Here is an 18,817-nt window from a genome sequence, read left to right as displayed (position 1 = left end):
GTATGTCTGTTGCACAGCATCTATTTGAAAACTTAAATAATCGAAGGCCAATGCTACATTATCTTTAAGGTGCTGAAAATAGTTCTGATACAGAGAGCGCTCCCTCACCAGTTGAAGCCGTCAAGCCCAGTGAAGACACATCAGAAAATGCTTCTTCGAGGTTAACCACTGAGATCCCAGCAGAGCCAGATCCCACTATTAAAACAGTATACAGCACCCCGCCATCTTCAGCAGTTCCAAGTACAAAACCTGCTGAAAATGAAAATGAGGAGCCCCAAGTAAAGGAAGAAGTCAATAACGATGAAGAGGAGTCTATGGAAGTGGACAGTAGAAGCCACATCCCTGAAACTAAGCCTGTCCTGTGCCTCCCAGTGCATGCCAAAGCAGAGCCCCTAGATATTGAAATGAGGATACCAGAGAACATTCAAGTCAAAATAGAGAATGATACCAAAGAGAGAGATTTTGAAAGACCGAAAGAGAAGACTGAACCTGAAGAAATGGAGTTTGGTCTAGCCCAGCAGTCTAATGTTGCGAGGCCAGAATCCCAGTCTGACAATGACTCTAGTGCTACTTGCAGTGCTGATGAAGAGGTTGACGGAGAACCCGAGAGGCAAAGGTGAGACTGAGTAGAACAAGTCATACTTTTTCAGCATTTACTGCTAGTTAATTTGTAGAGTAGACATTTATGGGCCAGAACACTCAGAAGATATTTGAGGTGGGTGGACAACGCTCAGCATAACATGTAGATTGATATTCCATTAAATGGGTAAAGAGATTGCGTCAATCTTCCGTGAAATGAGCGAAGGATTCCAGTAGATAACAGTAATTGGCCAATCTTTATTTCATTATGACTTGAAATAAAGTTGCATAGTTATATCAAATAGGGATTGTTTTGGCATTAAAGACAGCTGTTCTATCAGTGTGAAATCTTTTTCTTAAAATTGCAAACAGAGGTTATTTAGACTATGAGCTCTGTTATTCTTCTAGAAGGAATAGAGGGCATCCCTTGCAGGAATGATGGACTTAATTTCTGTGTGCTCCTACTAGGTTAGTATTGGTCACTTCTTTGGTAATAAGAACATTTTTGCAGATTAATTTGCACATATAACTCCAGTGAAAAGCTGCAGTTTTGGTTGCCTGAAACTGGAAAGAGGTGTTTGGAACTCTTAAATTGTCCTCAAGTTGCACAGGTCATATTATTAAGTTATGTGAATGTAGAAGTATAGTTATAATATGGAGGAATTTCAAGTGACATTTTTTAATTTTATATGGAATATAACATGAGTTGCAATCTAGTTCCCTTAGTCGGGCCTAGGCATAAAAGTGGGTTTGGCCAGAGAGCAACCAACGGGGAGTGTTTTAAAGACAATTTATTCCCTACACTAGAATGTATACTATGGACTCAAAGCCGTCTCTGTTAAACCCTACTGGATCCATACTAGTTTCATCCACCTTAAAACCGGGGCCAGTGGACCTGCAACAACTTCATCATCGAGCTGCTGTCATCCCACCAATGGTAAGTGGAGAAAGCAGTGTCCATTCAAATTTCTGAAAAACTCTGAGAGAAATTTTGGGTATTTTAATTTGCTTCTTCCAGCAGTTGTTGCCAGGTATCGGAATATGTTCTGATTTTAGCAATCTCACTGTATAAATAAGGATAGATACTCAACTATAAAAGAGCAAAAACGATACATTGATAGCATATGTACATAGGTTGCATATCAAGGAGTTCATAGTCCGTGCTGGGATTGCATAATTGAAGTCTTGACCACAGGTTTAGGTGTACTTTGGCTGACCCCAACCAACATTCTAGTCAAAGCTTCATCTTGATTACAGTGTACTTACTAATGTTATTTCCACAGTTTCGATTGACTATCACAGTGCTGTATTCCCAAACTGTTATGTTACCACTGCCCCACAGTCTAATAACTCCTGCAGTCTCCTCTGCTTTTGTTTTAGTGGTGAATGATGTGTGAAGAATTGCATTTCCCAAGAGGGAAGAGGTTTTTTTTCAAATTGAAATTAGAAAATATAGAGTGATTTGCCCCAAAAAGTGCTTAAAAAGGAAAGCGATTATGACTTTTAGGTACTTTGGAGCACTCAGAATTCTGTGGAGATTTGGGGAATGTTATTGATGATGCTGTTTTTGTCCCTTCTCTTTGTAGGTCTCTTGCACCCCATGTAATGTACCTATGGGAACAACTGTGAGTGGTTATGCCCTTTTTCAGCGGCACATTAAAGCTATGCATGAGTCAGCGCTGCTGGAAGAGCAGCGACAGAGGCAAGAACAGATAGATCTGGAGTGTAGACGCTCTGCAAGCCCTTGTAGCACCTCCAAGAGCCCAAATATTGAATGGGAAGGTAGGTGAACTTAGAACCCAACAACCTAAGAACCAACCCAAATGATTGAGGTCTTTTGTGAGACTCCAGACTAGCCTAGACTGAGCTAAGAAATTGAAGGGCTACTCAGTTTAATCCTAAATTCTTTGCAAACCATCCCTGAAAAACAATTTGCTCATCCAAACTTTGACTGCAGATGAATGTCCTCAAATTAAATATAATAAATTAAGCCCATCAGAGAGAAATGCAATTATTTTTATGAATTAAATGACTCCAGTAATGGTCTTCTGCATGTTTACTTTTCCAAAACCACACCGTAGGATTCTAATTCATCAGAATTCACCAGGCGTGTGATAAGAATCGTCCTTAAAAGCAAAGTATCTCTAAGTGCTTTATTTTATTTAGGTTTGTTATTCAACGCAACAGATAACAGTTGCTGCGTAGTATGTGCCCAAAGGCTTAACTTCACATAGTTTACTTTTTTTTTCTTTTTAAATGGTATTCATTAAGTGCTTACTGTGTGCTGGACACTGTGCCAAGTGCTGGGGTAGAGACACGCTAGTCAGATTGCACACAGCCAGTGTCCCATGTGGGGCTCACAGTCTTAATCCCCATTTTAGAGATAAGCTAATTGAGGCAAAGATAAGGTACATGACTTGCCCAAGGCCGCACAGCAGTCAGGTGGCAGAGCTGGGATTAAAAACCAGGTCCTCTGACTCAGGCCTGTGCTCTTTCCACTATGCCGTGCTACCTTTAGGGCATAATAAAGAAGTTAAGATTGTATTAATGTATACCAGTCTGAATGCCTTGAAAGGCATATAGTTCTCCTAAATCACAGGGTTGTTTCTTAACCTCGTTATTTGGAAAATTCAAGTGTTAGCACTAACCTTGTCTTCAGCGCTGCATATTGGTTTACTAGTAGCAATGTGGTCTAGTCAATAGAGCAGGTATCTGGAAGTCAGAGGGCCGGGGTTCCAATCCCAGCTCTTCCACTTGACTGCTGTGTGACTTTTGGTAAGTCACTTAACTTCTCTGTGCCTCAGTTATCTCATCTGTAAAATGGGGATTATGACTGTGAGCCCCATGTGAGACATGGAGTGGCTCCAACTTGATGTATTTGTGTCTACCCCAGCACTTAGTACCGTGCTTAGCACATGATAAGAGATTAACAGATACCATTACAAAAATTACACACTTGCAATCAGTTGTATTTATTGAGTGCGTACTGTGCAGAGTCCTGTACTGAGTGCTTGGGTGATTACAGTATAATGGAATTGGTAGAAACGTTCCGTCCCACAACGAGGTTACACCTAGACGGGGAGGTAGCCGTTAATGTAGAGTCCTGTACTAAGTGCTTGGGTGATTACAGTATAATGGAATTGGTAGAAACGTTCCCTTCCCCAAACGAACTTACACCTAGACGGGGAGGTAGCCATTAATGTAAATAAATTACGGATATGTACATAAGTGCTGTGAGGCTGAGGGACTCCTAGTCGAAGGACAAGGTGTAAGGGAGTGGGAGAAGAGGAAATAAGGACTTAATTGGGGAAGACCTCATGGCGGAGATGTGCTTTTAGTATGGTTTTGAAAGGGGAGCTGTCTGATATGAAGAGGGAGGGCACTCCAGCCCAGAGGGAGGATGTGGGGGGAGAGTTCGGGGCAAGACAGATGAGATTGAGGAACAGTGAATAGCAAAGAGGAGCAAAGTGTGCAGTGTGGTTGTAGTAGGAAATCAGAGAGGTAAGATAGGTGGGGGTAAGGTGATTGAATGATTTAAAGCCTATGGTAAGGAGTTTCTGTTTGCAGAGATGTATGGGCAAGCACGGGAGGTCCTTGAGGAGTGGGGAAACATGGACTGAATGGTTTTGTAGAAAAATGATCTGGGCAGCTCAGTGAAGCATGGACTGGGGTGGGGAGAAACAGGAGTCAGGGAAGTCAGCGAGGAGACTGATGGACTAATCAAGAGGGGATAGAATAAATGCTTGTATTAACATGGTAGCAGTTTGGATGTAGAGAAAGGGTGGATTTTAGCGGAGGTTGAACCGACAGGATTTGGTGGCATTGAATATGTGGGTTGAATTAGATGAGCCGAGGATATTGCCAAGGTTACTGGCTTGAGATCTACAACCATTTCTTCCAACAGTCATGTTGTGTTCTATCCAGAGAGGTGAGGGTTATCAAAACAACATTCCTTACTTCTGTCTGTCCAGTCTGTATGATTTAAGTGCGTGGTGAGGCAGAATTGACTGAACCTGTTTCAGCAATTCAGAGGAAAGAACAAGAATAAAAAAATTCCATTCTGAAACACAGTTGCCTTTGAGCAGGTTAGGAGAAATTGTGGAAGTGACAAGGAATGTCACCAAGAGGAAATGACACTTACTTGAAATTGTCACCCCGCACCAACGTTGGTGATTATAAAGTGACGGAAGGTTTAAGTTAAGTAGCTCCCTACCAGCACAGAGAGGAATTGCTGCTGAGGCCTTGGAAAAATAAAGACAATCTATAAATGAAAATAAGGCCCCAGTTCCCTATCCTGATTTAATTTTCAAAAGAAATAAAGTAAGCTGAAGTGTACTGTTACTTGAAAATAGTTCTTGCTCTCCTAAAGCTATTCTAAGTCTGGAAGCTTTCCACAATATTCAGTGATTTGGAGTCAGCCATAGGTTCTATTTTAAAACCTCCATGATCCATGTCAGGGTATTTATGCAGAGTAATCATGTTAAAGGGTAAGCAGCCAAATGAGAGGCAGCTATCTAATAAGGCAGACTTGTTAACTCATAGATATGCTTCCTCTGTTGTACAATCTTAAAGATATATATTGAATGTCAAAATAGGATACTAAATATAAATATACTGTCAAAGGCTGTTTCTCATGTACCTGTGAGGTTCCACCTAACTCAGTTTCTTGAGTTGGGGGTATATTTTGTCCAACTCATCTTTCCCTTTCTACCTCCTTACTTCCTAAACTGATGTCACTAAATTACCAAGGAATTGCTAAGATACATTGATAATTGGACTTCTTTCAAGTCATAGTTCTACATGTCGTGCTAGTTAGTTTGTCCTCAAAGCAAAATCTGTATCTTTTGATCCATTAGTGTTAGCCATTTTGGAGAAATAACTTTAGAGTGGATTTGTGGTCTTCCCTCAAAATTTTTACTAACCTCTCTAAACAGGGATATCCTTGACCCCACTGCCTGCTCTAGTACCACGTGTCCTTTGCTTCAGAGAACACAAATTGCCAAGTAACCAAATTCAGATGTTTACTCACTAATGCAAGCTCCCGTTTCCATTTTGGTTGAGTTTCTTGGAAATGGCAGTTTCTTTTGGGGTTGCTATTGGATTTCTTTTAGGCCCCGGACACAAGCTAATATGCACAGCTGTGTTGGAACATTGTTCATTGTGATTCCTTTTCTTTTCAAGCCAATATGTAGCCTTCTCACCTGGCTGGATTAAGAAATTAACAAATTTGAACCTGATTGAGCCCAGCATATTTAAGAAGCAGAGCTCTGGAGAAGTGTATTTATAAGGGAAAATTCTCTTACTTTTGAAATCCAATATTTACCTCAGTGAAGCGTGTTTTATGAATATTTTCCTAGAAATATAGATAGTTGCCCAGATGGAGTAGTACTGAAATTGCTCCAGCCCCTGCAGTTTGTATTTGTAATTATATTGTATGAGGAACATAAAGTATGCATTTGTGATTTCCCATGAAAGCACTTTTTCTTGAACAGGTTGAAGCAATCTAGATACAACTAGGTTTTTATACCAGTTCACTACATTAACTTTTACCATTTGGGTAGTGGCAAAGATGTATTATTAAAAACCCAGTTTTGATTTCGTAATTTTAGCTGATACATTTTGCTAAATACATTTTCTAAAACCATGTATTGTTCAATAAGTCCGGATAACATAAAAAGAGAGAATTTAGTTAAGATAGAGAGTGTCTTAGTTCCTCAGGGAGTTGACGACTGAATTATTAGCTGTATAGCCAGCCTTAACATCCCTGTAATTCTTGTTATGGAGACAGTGTTGGGTTTGGAATTCATGGTGAGTTTTATGATGGGCGGGAAGAAGGATTGACTTCTGCTGTTTCCTTTGTTCTGGAAAAGAAGGTGAGCACCCTTTTTGCTTGCAAGGACTTTTTTTAAGGTGATTTGGAGTGATGTGTACCCATTATTGTTTTGTTTTTGTCTTTTCTTCATTCCCTCGTGTAGTTTTTACCAGGGAGACCTTTAGACTTCGGACAATATAGTAACCTTAATATTAGTTCAGGTGGCCCTGCCACTAGCTAGAGTGACCTTGGTCCTTTCACGCTAAACATTTTAATTTGAGGCTCTTCCCTCATTTTGGTAACTTTAACTTTCATAGGAAAATCAGTCGCCTATATGCCTTATGCTGAGGTCAAACGTGCAATAGAACAGGAAGCACAGATGCAAAATACAGCAGCAAGGGCAGCATCACCGTATAGGCTATCTCCAAGAGAAGTCAGTAAAGCCTCTCCACAGCCTGATATGAATGCAGCTCGCTATAGTGTCCCGCCAGGTAAATATTGTCTGTCTGCACAGTGGTTGCTGGCCATCTGCCTTCAGATCCTACCCTTATAATTGAATGTAGTTAATGAACCGCTCTTAATGCCTCTCCTTGCTGTTAAGAAATGATTGAGTTTCTTATTTCTTATTTCTTTATGCCTGGTTCCTTTAGTTGGGATTCCCCAACTATCTGAAGAACTTAAGCTCACATATTTTCACTGTGGCATCAGCTGACCTTTCTTTTGAACATACAGGTACAATGTGAAATGTCAAGGTATTTTTGAAGGGAGCCAACTAATTCAGGAGGAGCAAAAATTGTCCAGTGTTTTCTAAATTTAACTAGGGTGTCAGTGGACAAGGGACATGTAACTGTTGGCAGGTGACAATTTTTTGCTACCTTTTAGTTATTTTCTAGCAAATAAGTGATTTGTAAAATTTTTGAGGGTAATCTTTGCATTATCAATCCTTGTATAAAAAGGTCAGAACTTGCATTGGAGAGTAAATTCAAAGAAAACAAACTGCAGTCTTGTTTATCATCATCAAGAGTCCAAAGCAGTCCTGGAATTTTTAACTAATGTAAACTAGATGATGTGGTTTTAAGATCAGCTTGAAAGCAGTGGTTCTAGAAGTTATTTAGATGTACTGTAATATATGGAACTGCAAACCCCATCAATGATTTTATTAGACAAAACTCACCTATGAAGAGTAGGTCTATAAAATAGGAATTTTCAACCAGCATTTTGCTGCCAGCTTCTATTTATATTCAGTTTGTGATTAAGCATGCTTTTGTTAATAGATTTTAGCAAAGAAAGGAATTGGTTGTTAGATTTTAAACATTTTTTTCTCTCTTGAAGTTCTCCAGCCTGCTCCTCATCAAGTGATCACAAATCTCCCAGAAGGAGTACGACTCCCAACAACCCGACCCACCAGGCCACCCCCTCCACTCATTCCATCTTCCAAAACTTCGGTACAGTCAGAAAAACCATCTTTCATTATGGGAGGATCAATTTCACAGGTAAAAATAAAAACTCTTGGGAGAGTACAATACAACAGAAATAGTGTTAACTAAGCATCAGGGCACAGTCTGGGTTGGTGAAGAACGACTTCACAAGAGAGTTTTGCCTAGGACTTCCAGAGGGCCACTAGAGCCACAAAATCAGGAGGCTATTAACTGAATACTGATTTGAACGATTTAATTTGGAAAAACACTGTTAACAGGAAAAGTGTTGCTAAACAGATTAGCAGAATTTTTTTATCCACCCTGTTCTTTCCTGTACAGTTTATGCAAGGCTCCAGAGGAGCTGCGTTGAGCTTGGCTTTATCAGTGCATGCACTGTTATGGTGGTGGACATAAATGTATTTTAAACTTTACCACCTTCTCACTGTAATTGGTGAAGATGAACAAGATTGCTTTTGAATTGTGGGGGAGGGGAAAGAGATCGGAAATGTTCAGAACCTTTATTGTTTATCCATTTCAAATGATAATTCTTTGTTCTTTTTCTGGAGCAGGCAGTTATGAAGTTTTCCTTCTTCCTACTTAGGAGAGGAGAGAATTTCACCATCCTTTAAAAAAAAATGTTTACTTGGAAGTGGATGTTTGTCATAATATCTGAATATTTAATGCTTGATCTTGAAAAAGGAACTTACTTGTTTTTTATGCTTAGGGAACACCTGGCACTTATTTAACATCTCACAGCCAAGCTTCGTACAGTCAAGAACCAGCTAAGCCTTCAGTTGGGTCTATATCTCTTGGACTTCCAAGGCAACAAGAATCTGCCAAATCCGGTAAGCATTTGTTTGATCACAAACTGTGACATATGGAATTATACCTTTCATTGTTTAAAGTGATGATCGTAATTTTCTATTTTGTCAGCAGCTTCCATGCCTTACATCAAACAGGAAGAGTTTTCTCCCAGGAGCCAGAACTCCCAGCCCGAGGGGTTGTTAGTCAGGGCCCAGCATGAAGGTGTGGTCAGAGGTAAAAAAAATTTCAAAAGTAATTATAAATTGGTTATAAATGAGAGCAATGTATTTTTATATTGGTTTTTCATCTTGATAAGTATGCACTATGCACTAGGGTGTAATTCTCCTCCCCCCAAAGCTTTGACATAGTAAGTTTTATTTTTGAGGTTCAGAACCACACTTTTTCTAGCATATCCTTAAACAGTGCACGTAACACAGATACATTAGGGGAAATATCAATAAGATGAAGCAGTAGTTTCTTCCTCTCTCCCTCCTGCCCCAGTTATTGGATTTTTCTTTGGATAAAATCCTTTCGTAGGAAAAGGATACACTTTTTCAAGGATCCATTTCATTTTAACTAAGGTACTGCAGCAGCCATCCAAGAAGGAAGTATAACCCGAGGGACACCAGCCAACAAAGCCCCTGTTGACAACATGCCTTCCCTGCGAGGCTCTATCACTCAGGTAAATTATGTTGCAAGGTAACACACCTGCCAGCTGTAGAGTTATTTGGCACAAATGGTTCTTTAATATTCCCTTTTTTGATGAGGAAAATTACTACGTTTTTACTTCAGGAAATTTAATGTGAGAGTGAACTGAAAAAAATTTCCAGTTGTCTTTGTTTCTACTTCCTTTAAACAACCCAGCGATCTTTAAGGCTGAGAGGGAGGAATCTAGAGGAAGAGCAGATCCACTGTTGTTCATGAATCTTCTAATTTGCCCCTGTCCCCCAAGAGCTGTTCAGGGTGCTCAGCTTCAGTCTCTAGGACTCACTAAATGCTTGAAACTTCTGGTAAAGATTGTGTGTTGCACCTGAGCCTGGGGGCCTGGGCCAGGTCATCATTGAGGAGAAACCAGTTGGGTTGAGGTGGGCTCCTAAAACCTCTTTCTCTCTTGGCCTGCTTTACTGTCGGATAAAATGGGACGGGAACAGCTAATTGCTCTCCGATGTTCCCATCTTTGGTTTGGATTCACCTCTCAGTGGAATATTGAGTCAAAATATAGGGTGCTAACTCCATATTTACTGTCTTCATTTTGTCCCCATTTGACAACTAAAGGGTTTGCCTAGCTTTTAAAGTTAGCCTTAGCAAGTGGACAACTTTTGTTTGAAATTCTGGATTTAGGTGGACCAAACTCCAGATTATTGAAAGATTGGGCCCCCACTCACCCCTCAATTTGTCCTGCCAATGGTCGACCTACCAATGGTATCTAAGTGTTATAAGAAAGTTTAGAGTGTTTAGCAGTTTTATTAAAGGAATGATTCCTTCTTTTTAGGACTAAGCACGGTCTGCTTTGCAAGGTGCAGTTCTTTGGTAAACAGAACCAAAGACTAAGTTTTAAGTATAATATTATAGTCCTCTCTGAAATCTCATTTTGTGTAAATTTGGGTGTGTCCTTCCCTGAACAGTGAATAGTTTCCCCTCACTGTAAAGTGGATGTGCATAGACTTACCCTGTGGGTATACCCAGTGATTTGAGATCCTTGAAAGATGTTTTGCCAGAATTTGTGATTCCATCGAGCATTTTGGATAGAACCCAGGAGCAGAACCAAGGAGCACCTTCTGACAATGTCCATCTGTCTTGAAACAGTATGATACAGTGTCCAAAGAAACAGCTGTGCACTGCATCATACGAAAAGTATCACGAGTTTTCCTTACAGCAGGGTTCTGTGAGAATTGCAATCCCTTTATTATAGAAAAACTAGGGGTATTGCAAGGGAAACTGTACTATCGTATTTTCCCTCTAAGGTAAATCTGTCTTTGATTTAATGGCAGGGTACACCTGCTCTGTCTCAGTCTGGCATTGCAGCTGAAGCACTGGTGAAGGGAGCCATCAGTAGAATGGCTATGGAAGACAATAGCCCAGAAAAAGGCAGAGAGGAAGCTACATCCAAAGGCCATGTTATTTATGAAGGCAAAAGTGGACACATACTGTCATATGATAGTAAGTATTGTATGAAAATATTACAAAACGCTCAGCCTTTTGAGAACATAACTTTGCTTGACGGTTTTGTGGATTTGCTTTTGTGTAGAAAGGTGAGAGGTTTGAACTGGAGAATTAGATTCACTTTCAAATTTTACAAATCTTGATTAGGATTCAGAGATGCGTAAAGGACAGTTGTGGTACTTCAACTCCACAGTCCCCCTGAGTGTGTTTTTATGGGAAACATAAAATTAACTATTCCTGTGCCCCAAATTATAAGCTTTTTAACTTACCTATACTGCTATAGTTATACATGAACCTCTGCCATTGGTTTTTATATTTTTAATATCTTTAAATATGTGTACATGGAGAGAGGGGCATCGACTGACATCCTCACAACAGGTGCTGTGAAGCCACTACTCAGAGTCTGTGTCAACTCTGAAAAATGTAGAGGAAAGAATGGTAACCTAGGATCCTGTACCAAGGGTTAGTCCTCCTTGAAACTGCTTGATCTTGGAAAAATCTTTTTCCAACTTTGAATAAGAGGTCATGCTTGTGAATAAATGAATGAAGAAGTATGAAGTGTTTGGAGCTCCTTGGAAGAAAGTTACCTGCCAGGTCATTTCTTCTTTGCGGGCAAAGCCTAAAATATTTTTGTGTCTCACATACAAATTTTTCAAAATTAAAGGTTTTCCTTTTCATGGTAACTAGATGTGTAACTGAATTTTGTCAGATTGAATAGTTGGCACTTTCTTTTTTGATCATTTCCGTAACTGCTTGCTTTTATGTTTCACAGATATTAAGAATGCCCGAGAAGGCACCAGGAGTCCAAGAACAGCTCATGAAATCAGTTTAAAGAGAAGTTATGATGCCATGGAGGGAAATATAAAACAAGGGATGTCACTGAGGGAATCTCCTGTGTCTGCACCATTAGAAGGTAAAATGGTTTATATATGAATTATTTGCATTTTTGTATGTATTTACAATATCCCAGATATGAGGTTTTAACCAACTTGTAAAACAAAATAACGTGTCTCTTAAATGTCTGCACCAAAATAGAAACCAAAATTAATGAGATGTTTTCAGGAAAGTAATACAATACTTATTTAGCTGCCTACTGGGTACAAGAGCACTCTGCTACCCGGGTTGTACAGAAGTGAAAAATATAGCCTTATTATGAAGGGAGGAATTTATAATCTAATGGGGGTTAAACAAGCAGGCAAAAATAGACGATATGAAATACATAAAAGAACATCAGAATTATATATGTATATATTTATATAAATTTATTCATATTTGTTCATACACCTACATATGTCCTTCATACGCACAAGAATGCATAGTTATACTGCATACTCGAACACACCACAGACCGTGAAATTCACCTGTGGGTGCTGGTGTGACTGAAGAGGCCAGTGCTGGTCTCACAGCTGGCTGCCTCATGTGCAAACACACACACACACACACACACACACACACACACACACACACACACACTCTCTCTCTCTCTCTCTCTCTCTCTCTCTCTCTCTCTCTCTCTCTCTCTCTGACTCTCTCTCTGTCTCTCTCTGTCTCACAAATAAATAATACCTGAGAAGGTGGCAGTGGCTTTTTTGAAAGTGGAGACCAGAGGTGTGGTTTGGCAAAACACAAGTGGGAGGATGTAGTTAATGCAAGGAAAATAGTTGCATTGTAGAGAAATGTTTAGGGACAGTCTCTCAGCAGAAACCAGGATCCATTTCTGAAAAATGGCTTGCAGTTAAAATTCTGCATTTCAAATCAGGTTTTCTATTACAAGATGGGAGACTTATTGGAATAGAAAAACGTTTGCAGTTTTGCCCACCCTTAAACATTTGCAGTTTTGCCCACCCGGTGTCAGGGTGCAGGTAACTCTGGCTCACTGAAGCCCACCACTAATTCCGCTCCAAAAGCCCCTTATCTAGTAACTCATATCAGGGTAGGACCTATGATTGACTGCCTTGCAAATTAATTGTGGCCCCAGTGTTCCAAAGATAATAGGATAAACTAGTCTGTCTACTTCCCCCATTGGGGGTGCAGCTGAGCTTGTATCACAAAAAGGGAAGCAACATTGGCCCAGCTGCAAGCCTCAGTTTAGAGATTAAAATTCCACAAATGTAAATCGAATCTATAGCCAATTCATATTTTGAGTTGCTTTGTAATAAGGTATCCTTGTATTGGTGATTGCCCTGAAGGATAGAGAATTCCCAATGTCTCATAAAACACATTTATTCCAAATATTTCCCTTGACTTCAACCACTGCTCAGCAGTGGAGTCTTAAAGATGAGATGTAGCCCTTTTCCAAAACCTCTTTGGAATACAAATAAGAACGTAAAAACTCTTTCCAGAAGGAATTTCTTCCTTGTGGTGTAAGAAGCCCGACAAATGATTGAGAGACCAGTTTCTCTTCTCTAGATGGTTTAATTTAAAAAGCAAGAGGCTGGGATTTGGAAGGTCTGGGGCCAACACTGCCACTGCCTTGCTGTGTGACCTTGGGAGAGTCATTGAATCTTAGTTTACCTTACTTTCATAAGCTGTAAAATGCAGATCATAATAGCTGACTTTACAGAGATGTTGTGAGGGTAAAATGAGATAATGATGTGAAATTGCTTTGGAAAAATAAGTGCTATTTAAGTGCAAGGTAGTACTTCAAATTATTTGGAGTTTGCTTTTGCCCTCTGCAGGATCATATTCACCTTCACTTTCACATTCTGTGGTAGCTTTTTTTTTTTTCTTTCACTTTGGCTTGCAAACCTCAGTGACATGGTTCTTTTCCCATCCTCCTCCCTTTCATCTCTTCTTCCCATTCCTGTTGCTCTGGATGAATAGATGCAGTCCTTATGTGCTATTGGATCAATCTATTACTAGCAGCATTCTTAAGCTATTTTATGTCTAGTGTTTCATCTTTTTAAAAAAAAAAGATAATTCAATTCTGCCATGCACATCTTTCTCAAATAAAAAAAAATCTGGAAATGAAGGGTATATTTTATGAAAACAGACTTTGGGAGATTATATTATAATAGTGCAATTGTAAGAAAGGGTGTGTTTGCAGTTGTGCACATTCAAACCATTTAATTTCTTAAAATATTTTTAAGGGTTAATATGCCGTGCACTGCCAAGGGGCAGCCCTCATGCAGAGCTCAAAGAGAGGACTGTGCTGTCTGGTTCCATAATGCAAGGTAATCTTCCTTCTCATATTGGCACCATGCATTTCACGGTTCTGTCCTGGTAAAGAAAATCGATATCAAATTCGTAACATCAGAAGTCTCAATTTTTGGGCGCCTAATCAGTAGCATTTTGCACTTTGATTTATACCAAGGCTTAGTCTTCAGTATAATTTTCACTCTTTCTGATTCCCTTAACATCCATTTTGGGATCAATCAAACTTTGAGTGCTTACTTTGTGCAGAGCATAGTACTAAGTGCTTGGAAGAATGCAGTATAAGAGAGTTGGTAGACATGTTCCGTGCTCACATTGAGCTTACAGTCTAGAGGAGGAGACAGACATTAATATAAATTATGGATATGTACATTACATTTTATACTTGCTTGGTTACACTTAATCGGTCTTGTAACTTTTGGCTGCCTTCCTCGGTAGATAGAATTTTTATGATCATTTTCAAAGGGTAAAATTGCAGTCATTTTAAAATGATTAAGTAATATTTACTGAGGACACAATACCTGACACTCTACTAGACCACCTAAGAAGGTAAAACACATCTAATAATTTGTTTAATTTTTCCCCTGTAAAGGTACACCAAGAGCAACAGCTGAAAGCTTCGAAGAAGGCCTTAAGTACCCGAAGCAAATAAAGCGAGAGAGTCCTCCCATGCGAGCATTCGAAGGAGCCATTTCAAAGGGAAAGCCTTATGATGGGGTTACCACTATCAAAGAAATGGGACGTTCCATTCATGAAATCCCAAGGCAGGATCTCTTGAGTCAAGAAAGTCGCAAGACTCCTGAAGTAGTGCAGAGCACAAGGCCAATAATGGAAGGTTCCATTTCCCAGGTACAGTTCCATCAGTAGAAAGCTAGTTAATTTGCTCACTGCCTTTGCAGTTCCACTTTAGATATTGATAGTGCCCAATGTAAAGATGAAATTCAGTAAAATGACAATTTTTAAAAGCTTTAAAAATTTTAGAAATTGTCATGAAGATTGTTAATCCAAAATAGATAGATTTATGCATAGGGTTTGATTTACTATGTCTGAATTAAGGAATGCAAGAGTAATTGCAGCCACTGAAATGTCTGAATATTATTTGTATTAATAGTGTGCAGAGCACCATACTAAGCTCAGGAAAAGAATGCAAGTGAGAATTAGATATGATCCCACCCCAGTAAAACGATAATTTATTAAAGTTATAATAGAAGCAATTATCATGAAGATTGTTAATCCAGAATAGATTTATGCACATGGTTTGATTTATTGTGTCTGAATCAAGGAATGCAATAGTTATTGCAGCCTCTGTAATGATCAAGTAGTATTTGTATTAATAATGTGTGGTAAATGGCTGCTGGGCGCAAAGTACCGCACTAAGGTCTGGGAAAGAATGCAAGTGAGAATTAGACCCAGTCCTACCCCCAAGGGTGCTCACAGTTTAAGGAAAAGGTGGAGGGAACTGACAGCCGATTCATAAGGAAGACTAGGTAGAGGAACTGAGCCAACCGCAATCTGCATTTGTCATTCTAGGGTACACCCATAAAGTATGACAGCAACTCCAGTCAATCTGCCATTAAGCACAATGTAAAATCCTTAATCACCGGACCGAGCAAGATACCCCGTGGAATGCCTCAGCTGGAAATGGTTCCAGAGAATGTAAAGGTGGTGGAACGAGGGAAATATGAAGATGTGAAGGCCGGGGAACCTGTGCGTTCTCGCCATACATCAGTGGTCAGCTCCGGCCCTTCGGTTCTCAGGTCAACTCTGCATGAAACGCCCAAATCTCAGCTGAGCCCTGGGATTTATGATGATACCAATGCAAGGAGAACCCCTGTGAACTATCAAAACACTATGTCAAGAGGTTCACCTATGATGAATAGGTCTTCTGAAGGTATTTTATTTCTGGTGTCCTGACTAGTGCTGCCCAATATTAAACTCATGGAACTGTAGTAGCTATGATTTTTAATTCTGTGAGGATAAACCAGTATCAGAATTTTGAAAATCTTATATAAGAAATGAACGCACAACTGTTAACAGGCTAATTGTTCTCTTGGGACATTTACTTTTAAATCATATTTAAATGCATTTACAATAGGGAAAATCAGTCTAGGTTCCCTAAAATTACTAGAAGTCTGTCTCTTAAGCCCAGACAATAAAATATAGAATATAGTTTGTCATTTTTATCCACAGTTTCTGTTCTGAACTGTGCAATGTTTTAATTGCTTTACAGGTACTGCACACACGAAGTCTTTAAAAAAAATTAAAAAAAAGTTCCAAGTAATTCAGACCCAGATTTTAAAATGGTAAAAATTTAATGGATGAATTCCCAGTGAGTTTTAATTGGCGGGGTAAGAAGTGGGGCATGGTACTTTCTTTAGCTTATTTTTGTTCATGAGATGCTGAGGTACCAGGAAGTAAAGCAGAGCCATAATACATTTTGTGGCACAAGTAAATAACATCAGTTTGCAAAATAACATTAGGAAAGTTAAAATGTTTTTTCATGTAATTTATACATGATAAATAGTGACTCCAAAATAAAGTGAAATACAATGATGCAACAATTTTAAGTTATAATAATCTTGTAACGTGGGAAAAGAGCTGTTGGTATGTCTATAAATTCTAAAGGTTGCTCAGATTTGAATAATTTGATCATTATTTTCTGTCTCTTCCTTATTTTCAATTGTGGGGCTGGAAGGGAATCAATCAGCTGCATTTTTTGAGCCCTTTTTGGGTGCAGGGCACTAAGTGTTTGGAAGAATAGGTAGGCACAATCACTGCCCTCAAGGAGTTTACAATCTAGAGGTCATGTTGTCTGACCCTCCCTTCAGGGCTCCACTGAACTTCCCTCAACAGATTCATAAAAGTATGTCATAAAATAATATTTAATGAAGGAGATTGTACAATCTGCCATTGCAGTGGGGCAGATACAAGATAATTGGATTGGTCACAGCACCGATCCGCACGGGGCTCACAATCAAAAGGAAAAATAACCACCTTAAAAATCATAAAGTGAGCAAAAGTGAGCAATAATTTTTAATTGTAACTTCCAGGTACATTCATGAAAGGAAAGGTGCCATTAAAAATCCAAAGACATTCAACTCTCTTGGAAGGAAAAATTTTATTTTATCCTCTCCCAGATCATCAAGCACTTGCAGATGTATCTCTGAAATTTGTGTGGGCATTTCTGTTTGTCTGGGGTTGAGTGTGGACCAATATAATGAAGATTATGAAATAATAGGTGAAAAAAGTAGCTGTGCATTTGAAGGAAGGGTTGAAGATATTTGTGTAAATTGACTAGGAAAATTTAGTAAATTGTCCCATTTCATTAATATTAGAAAAGTGTTGTGGTATAAAATTATTTTTCCATTCCGAATGATCAGATTGGGAAAAGCTAATGGTTTTAAAATCCCGGGTTGTCCTTATTTCCCAGCAATATAGTTTTTAATACCGGCAGACGTATTTTCCGTCTGGGTGTGCATTTTGTTTTTTGTTGCAAATTAATTAGCCTTGTCAATTATGAAGCTGTTTAAAACTACCCCAGATATGATCTACCAGAGATCAATTGAACAATCATTTCACATTCAGTGTTAGCTAAGCAAGAAGCTAAATATAGAGAACTCTGCTATTTTTGAGTTGTTTGCAGGTGTCAGTCTTAACCGGCCCAGAGCTGAGACACTGGTATCCTCTATCAGATCTTTATGTAAGGTATCAATCAATCTTATTTGAATGCTTTCTGTGTGCAGAACACTGTACTAAATGCTTGGGAGAGTACAATACATCAGAGTGGATAGACCCATCCCCTGCCCACGATGAGCTTAAAGTCTAGAGCGGAAGACAGACATTAATGTAAATAAATAAGTTATGGTTATGTAAGTGCTGAGGGGTTGAAGGTGGTGTAAATAAAGGGCGCAAATCCAAGTGCAAGAGCAATACTGAAGGGAATGGGAGAAGAGGAGGTGGAGGGCTTAGGGAAAGCCTCAAGGAGTAGATGTGATTTTTAGTAAGGCTTTCAAGGTGGGAAGAGTGATATTAAGGGGGAGAGAGTTCCAGGCCAAAGGCAGGAGGTGGGCGAGAAGTGGGAGGCAAGATAGATGCAGTACTTAGATAGTTTACACTTAAATTTATATTTATATGCATTTTACATTTTTATATACTGTTTTACCTCCCCACCCTAGCGCTATTTCTAACATTTGAAATATTGTGCAGTTGTACACTGCCGTCCTTTAAAACGTGGATGAAACTCAATGGAAGGCAACTTCATTTACATTTTTCAAATATCTGTAGATATCTGACAAGGTTATTGTTGAAGGCATTTGAGAAGCAGGTGGCATAATGGATAGAGCACGGGCTTGGGAGTCAGAAGGACCTGGGTTCTAATCCCAGCACTGCCACATGTCTGCTGTGTGACCTTGAGCAAGTCACTTCTCTGTGCCTCAGTTACCTCATGGGGACCAAGAGCGTGAGCCCCATGTGGGACAGAAACTGTGTCCGACCTGATTAACTTGCATCTAACCGAGGGCTTAGAACAGTGCTCGGCACATAATAAGTGCTTAAGTACCATAATAATAACAATTAATAATATATTTATTAATATTATTATTATCAAATAATTAAGTGGGGTGGGGCTTGTAATGTTTGAACCTTCTACTTAGTGGTCACTGGTTGAGCTTACCAGTAGCCATTGTTGTTTTGTAAAAAACGTGTTTTACATGAAATACCAGTTACTAGTTATAGCTTTTCTCTACATTTTCAGGCTCTAGTCTTCTTCTCCAATTACTTTTAAATGCTCCGGTTCCTCAAGTCCAATTTTCTTTTCCTCACTTTGACCTCACCTAACATCAGTAACATTAGCACTGTGTTAAACTGGGGGACCATTAGCATACATTTC

The 18,817-nt window shown here is 39.3% G+C and overlaps 1 protein-coding gene across 7 annotated transcripts in view; it reads left to right on the top strand.

The window, feature by feature from the left end:
* The window catches only part of NCOR1 (nuclear receptor corepressor 1), a 118,991-nt gene that overhangs the window by 77,087 nt on the left and 23,087 nt on the right, over window positions 1-18,817 (top strand). For 3 of the 7 annotated variants that reach the window (XM_038758877.1, XM_038758878.1, XM_038758876.1), the window contains 13 exons: window positions 70-616; window positions 1,387-1,516; window positions 2,166-2,361; window positions 6,709-6,882; window positions 7,724-7,884; window positions 8,534-8,654; window positions 8,743-8,847; window positions 9,195-9,295; window positions 10,605-10,773; window positions 11,549-11,689; window positions 13,866-13,949; window positions 14,522-14,778; window positions 15,460-15,820. In XM_038758877.1, the coding sequence (XP_038614805.1) occupies window positions 70-616; window positions 1,387-1,516; window positions 2,166-2,361; window positions 6,709-6,882; window positions 7,724-7,884; window positions 8,534-8,654; window positions 8,743-8,847; window positions 9,195-9,295; window positions 10,605-10,773; window positions 11,549-11,689; window positions 13,866-13,949; window positions 14,522-14,778; window positions 15,460-15,820 (2,547 nt within the window). Of the gene's footprint in view, window positions 1-69; window positions 617-1,386; window positions 1,517-2,165; window positions 2,370-6,708; window positions 6,883-7,723; window positions 7,885-8,533; window positions 8,655-8,742; window positions 8,848-9,194; window positions 9,296-10,604; window positions 10,774-11,548; window positions 11,690-13,865; window positions 13,950-14,521; window positions 14,779-15,459; window positions 15,821-18,817 lie in introns of those variants that run through there. The other 4 variants (XM_038758882.1, XM_038758880.1, XM_038758879.1 and 1 more) reach the window with 2 other exon arrangements.

The sequence above is a fragment of the Tachyglossus aculeatus genome, chromosome 17 (assembly GCF_015852505.1).
Source record: "Tachyglossus aculeatus isolate mTacAcu1 chromosome 17, mTacAcu1.pri, whole genome shotgun sequence".
NCBI lineage: Eukaryota > Metazoa > Chordata > Mammalia > Monotremata > Tachyglossidae > Tachyglossus > Tachyglossus aculeatus.
Note: the sequence above shows the minus strand (reverse complement) of the source record. Positions and strands in the feature narration are given on the sequence as shown.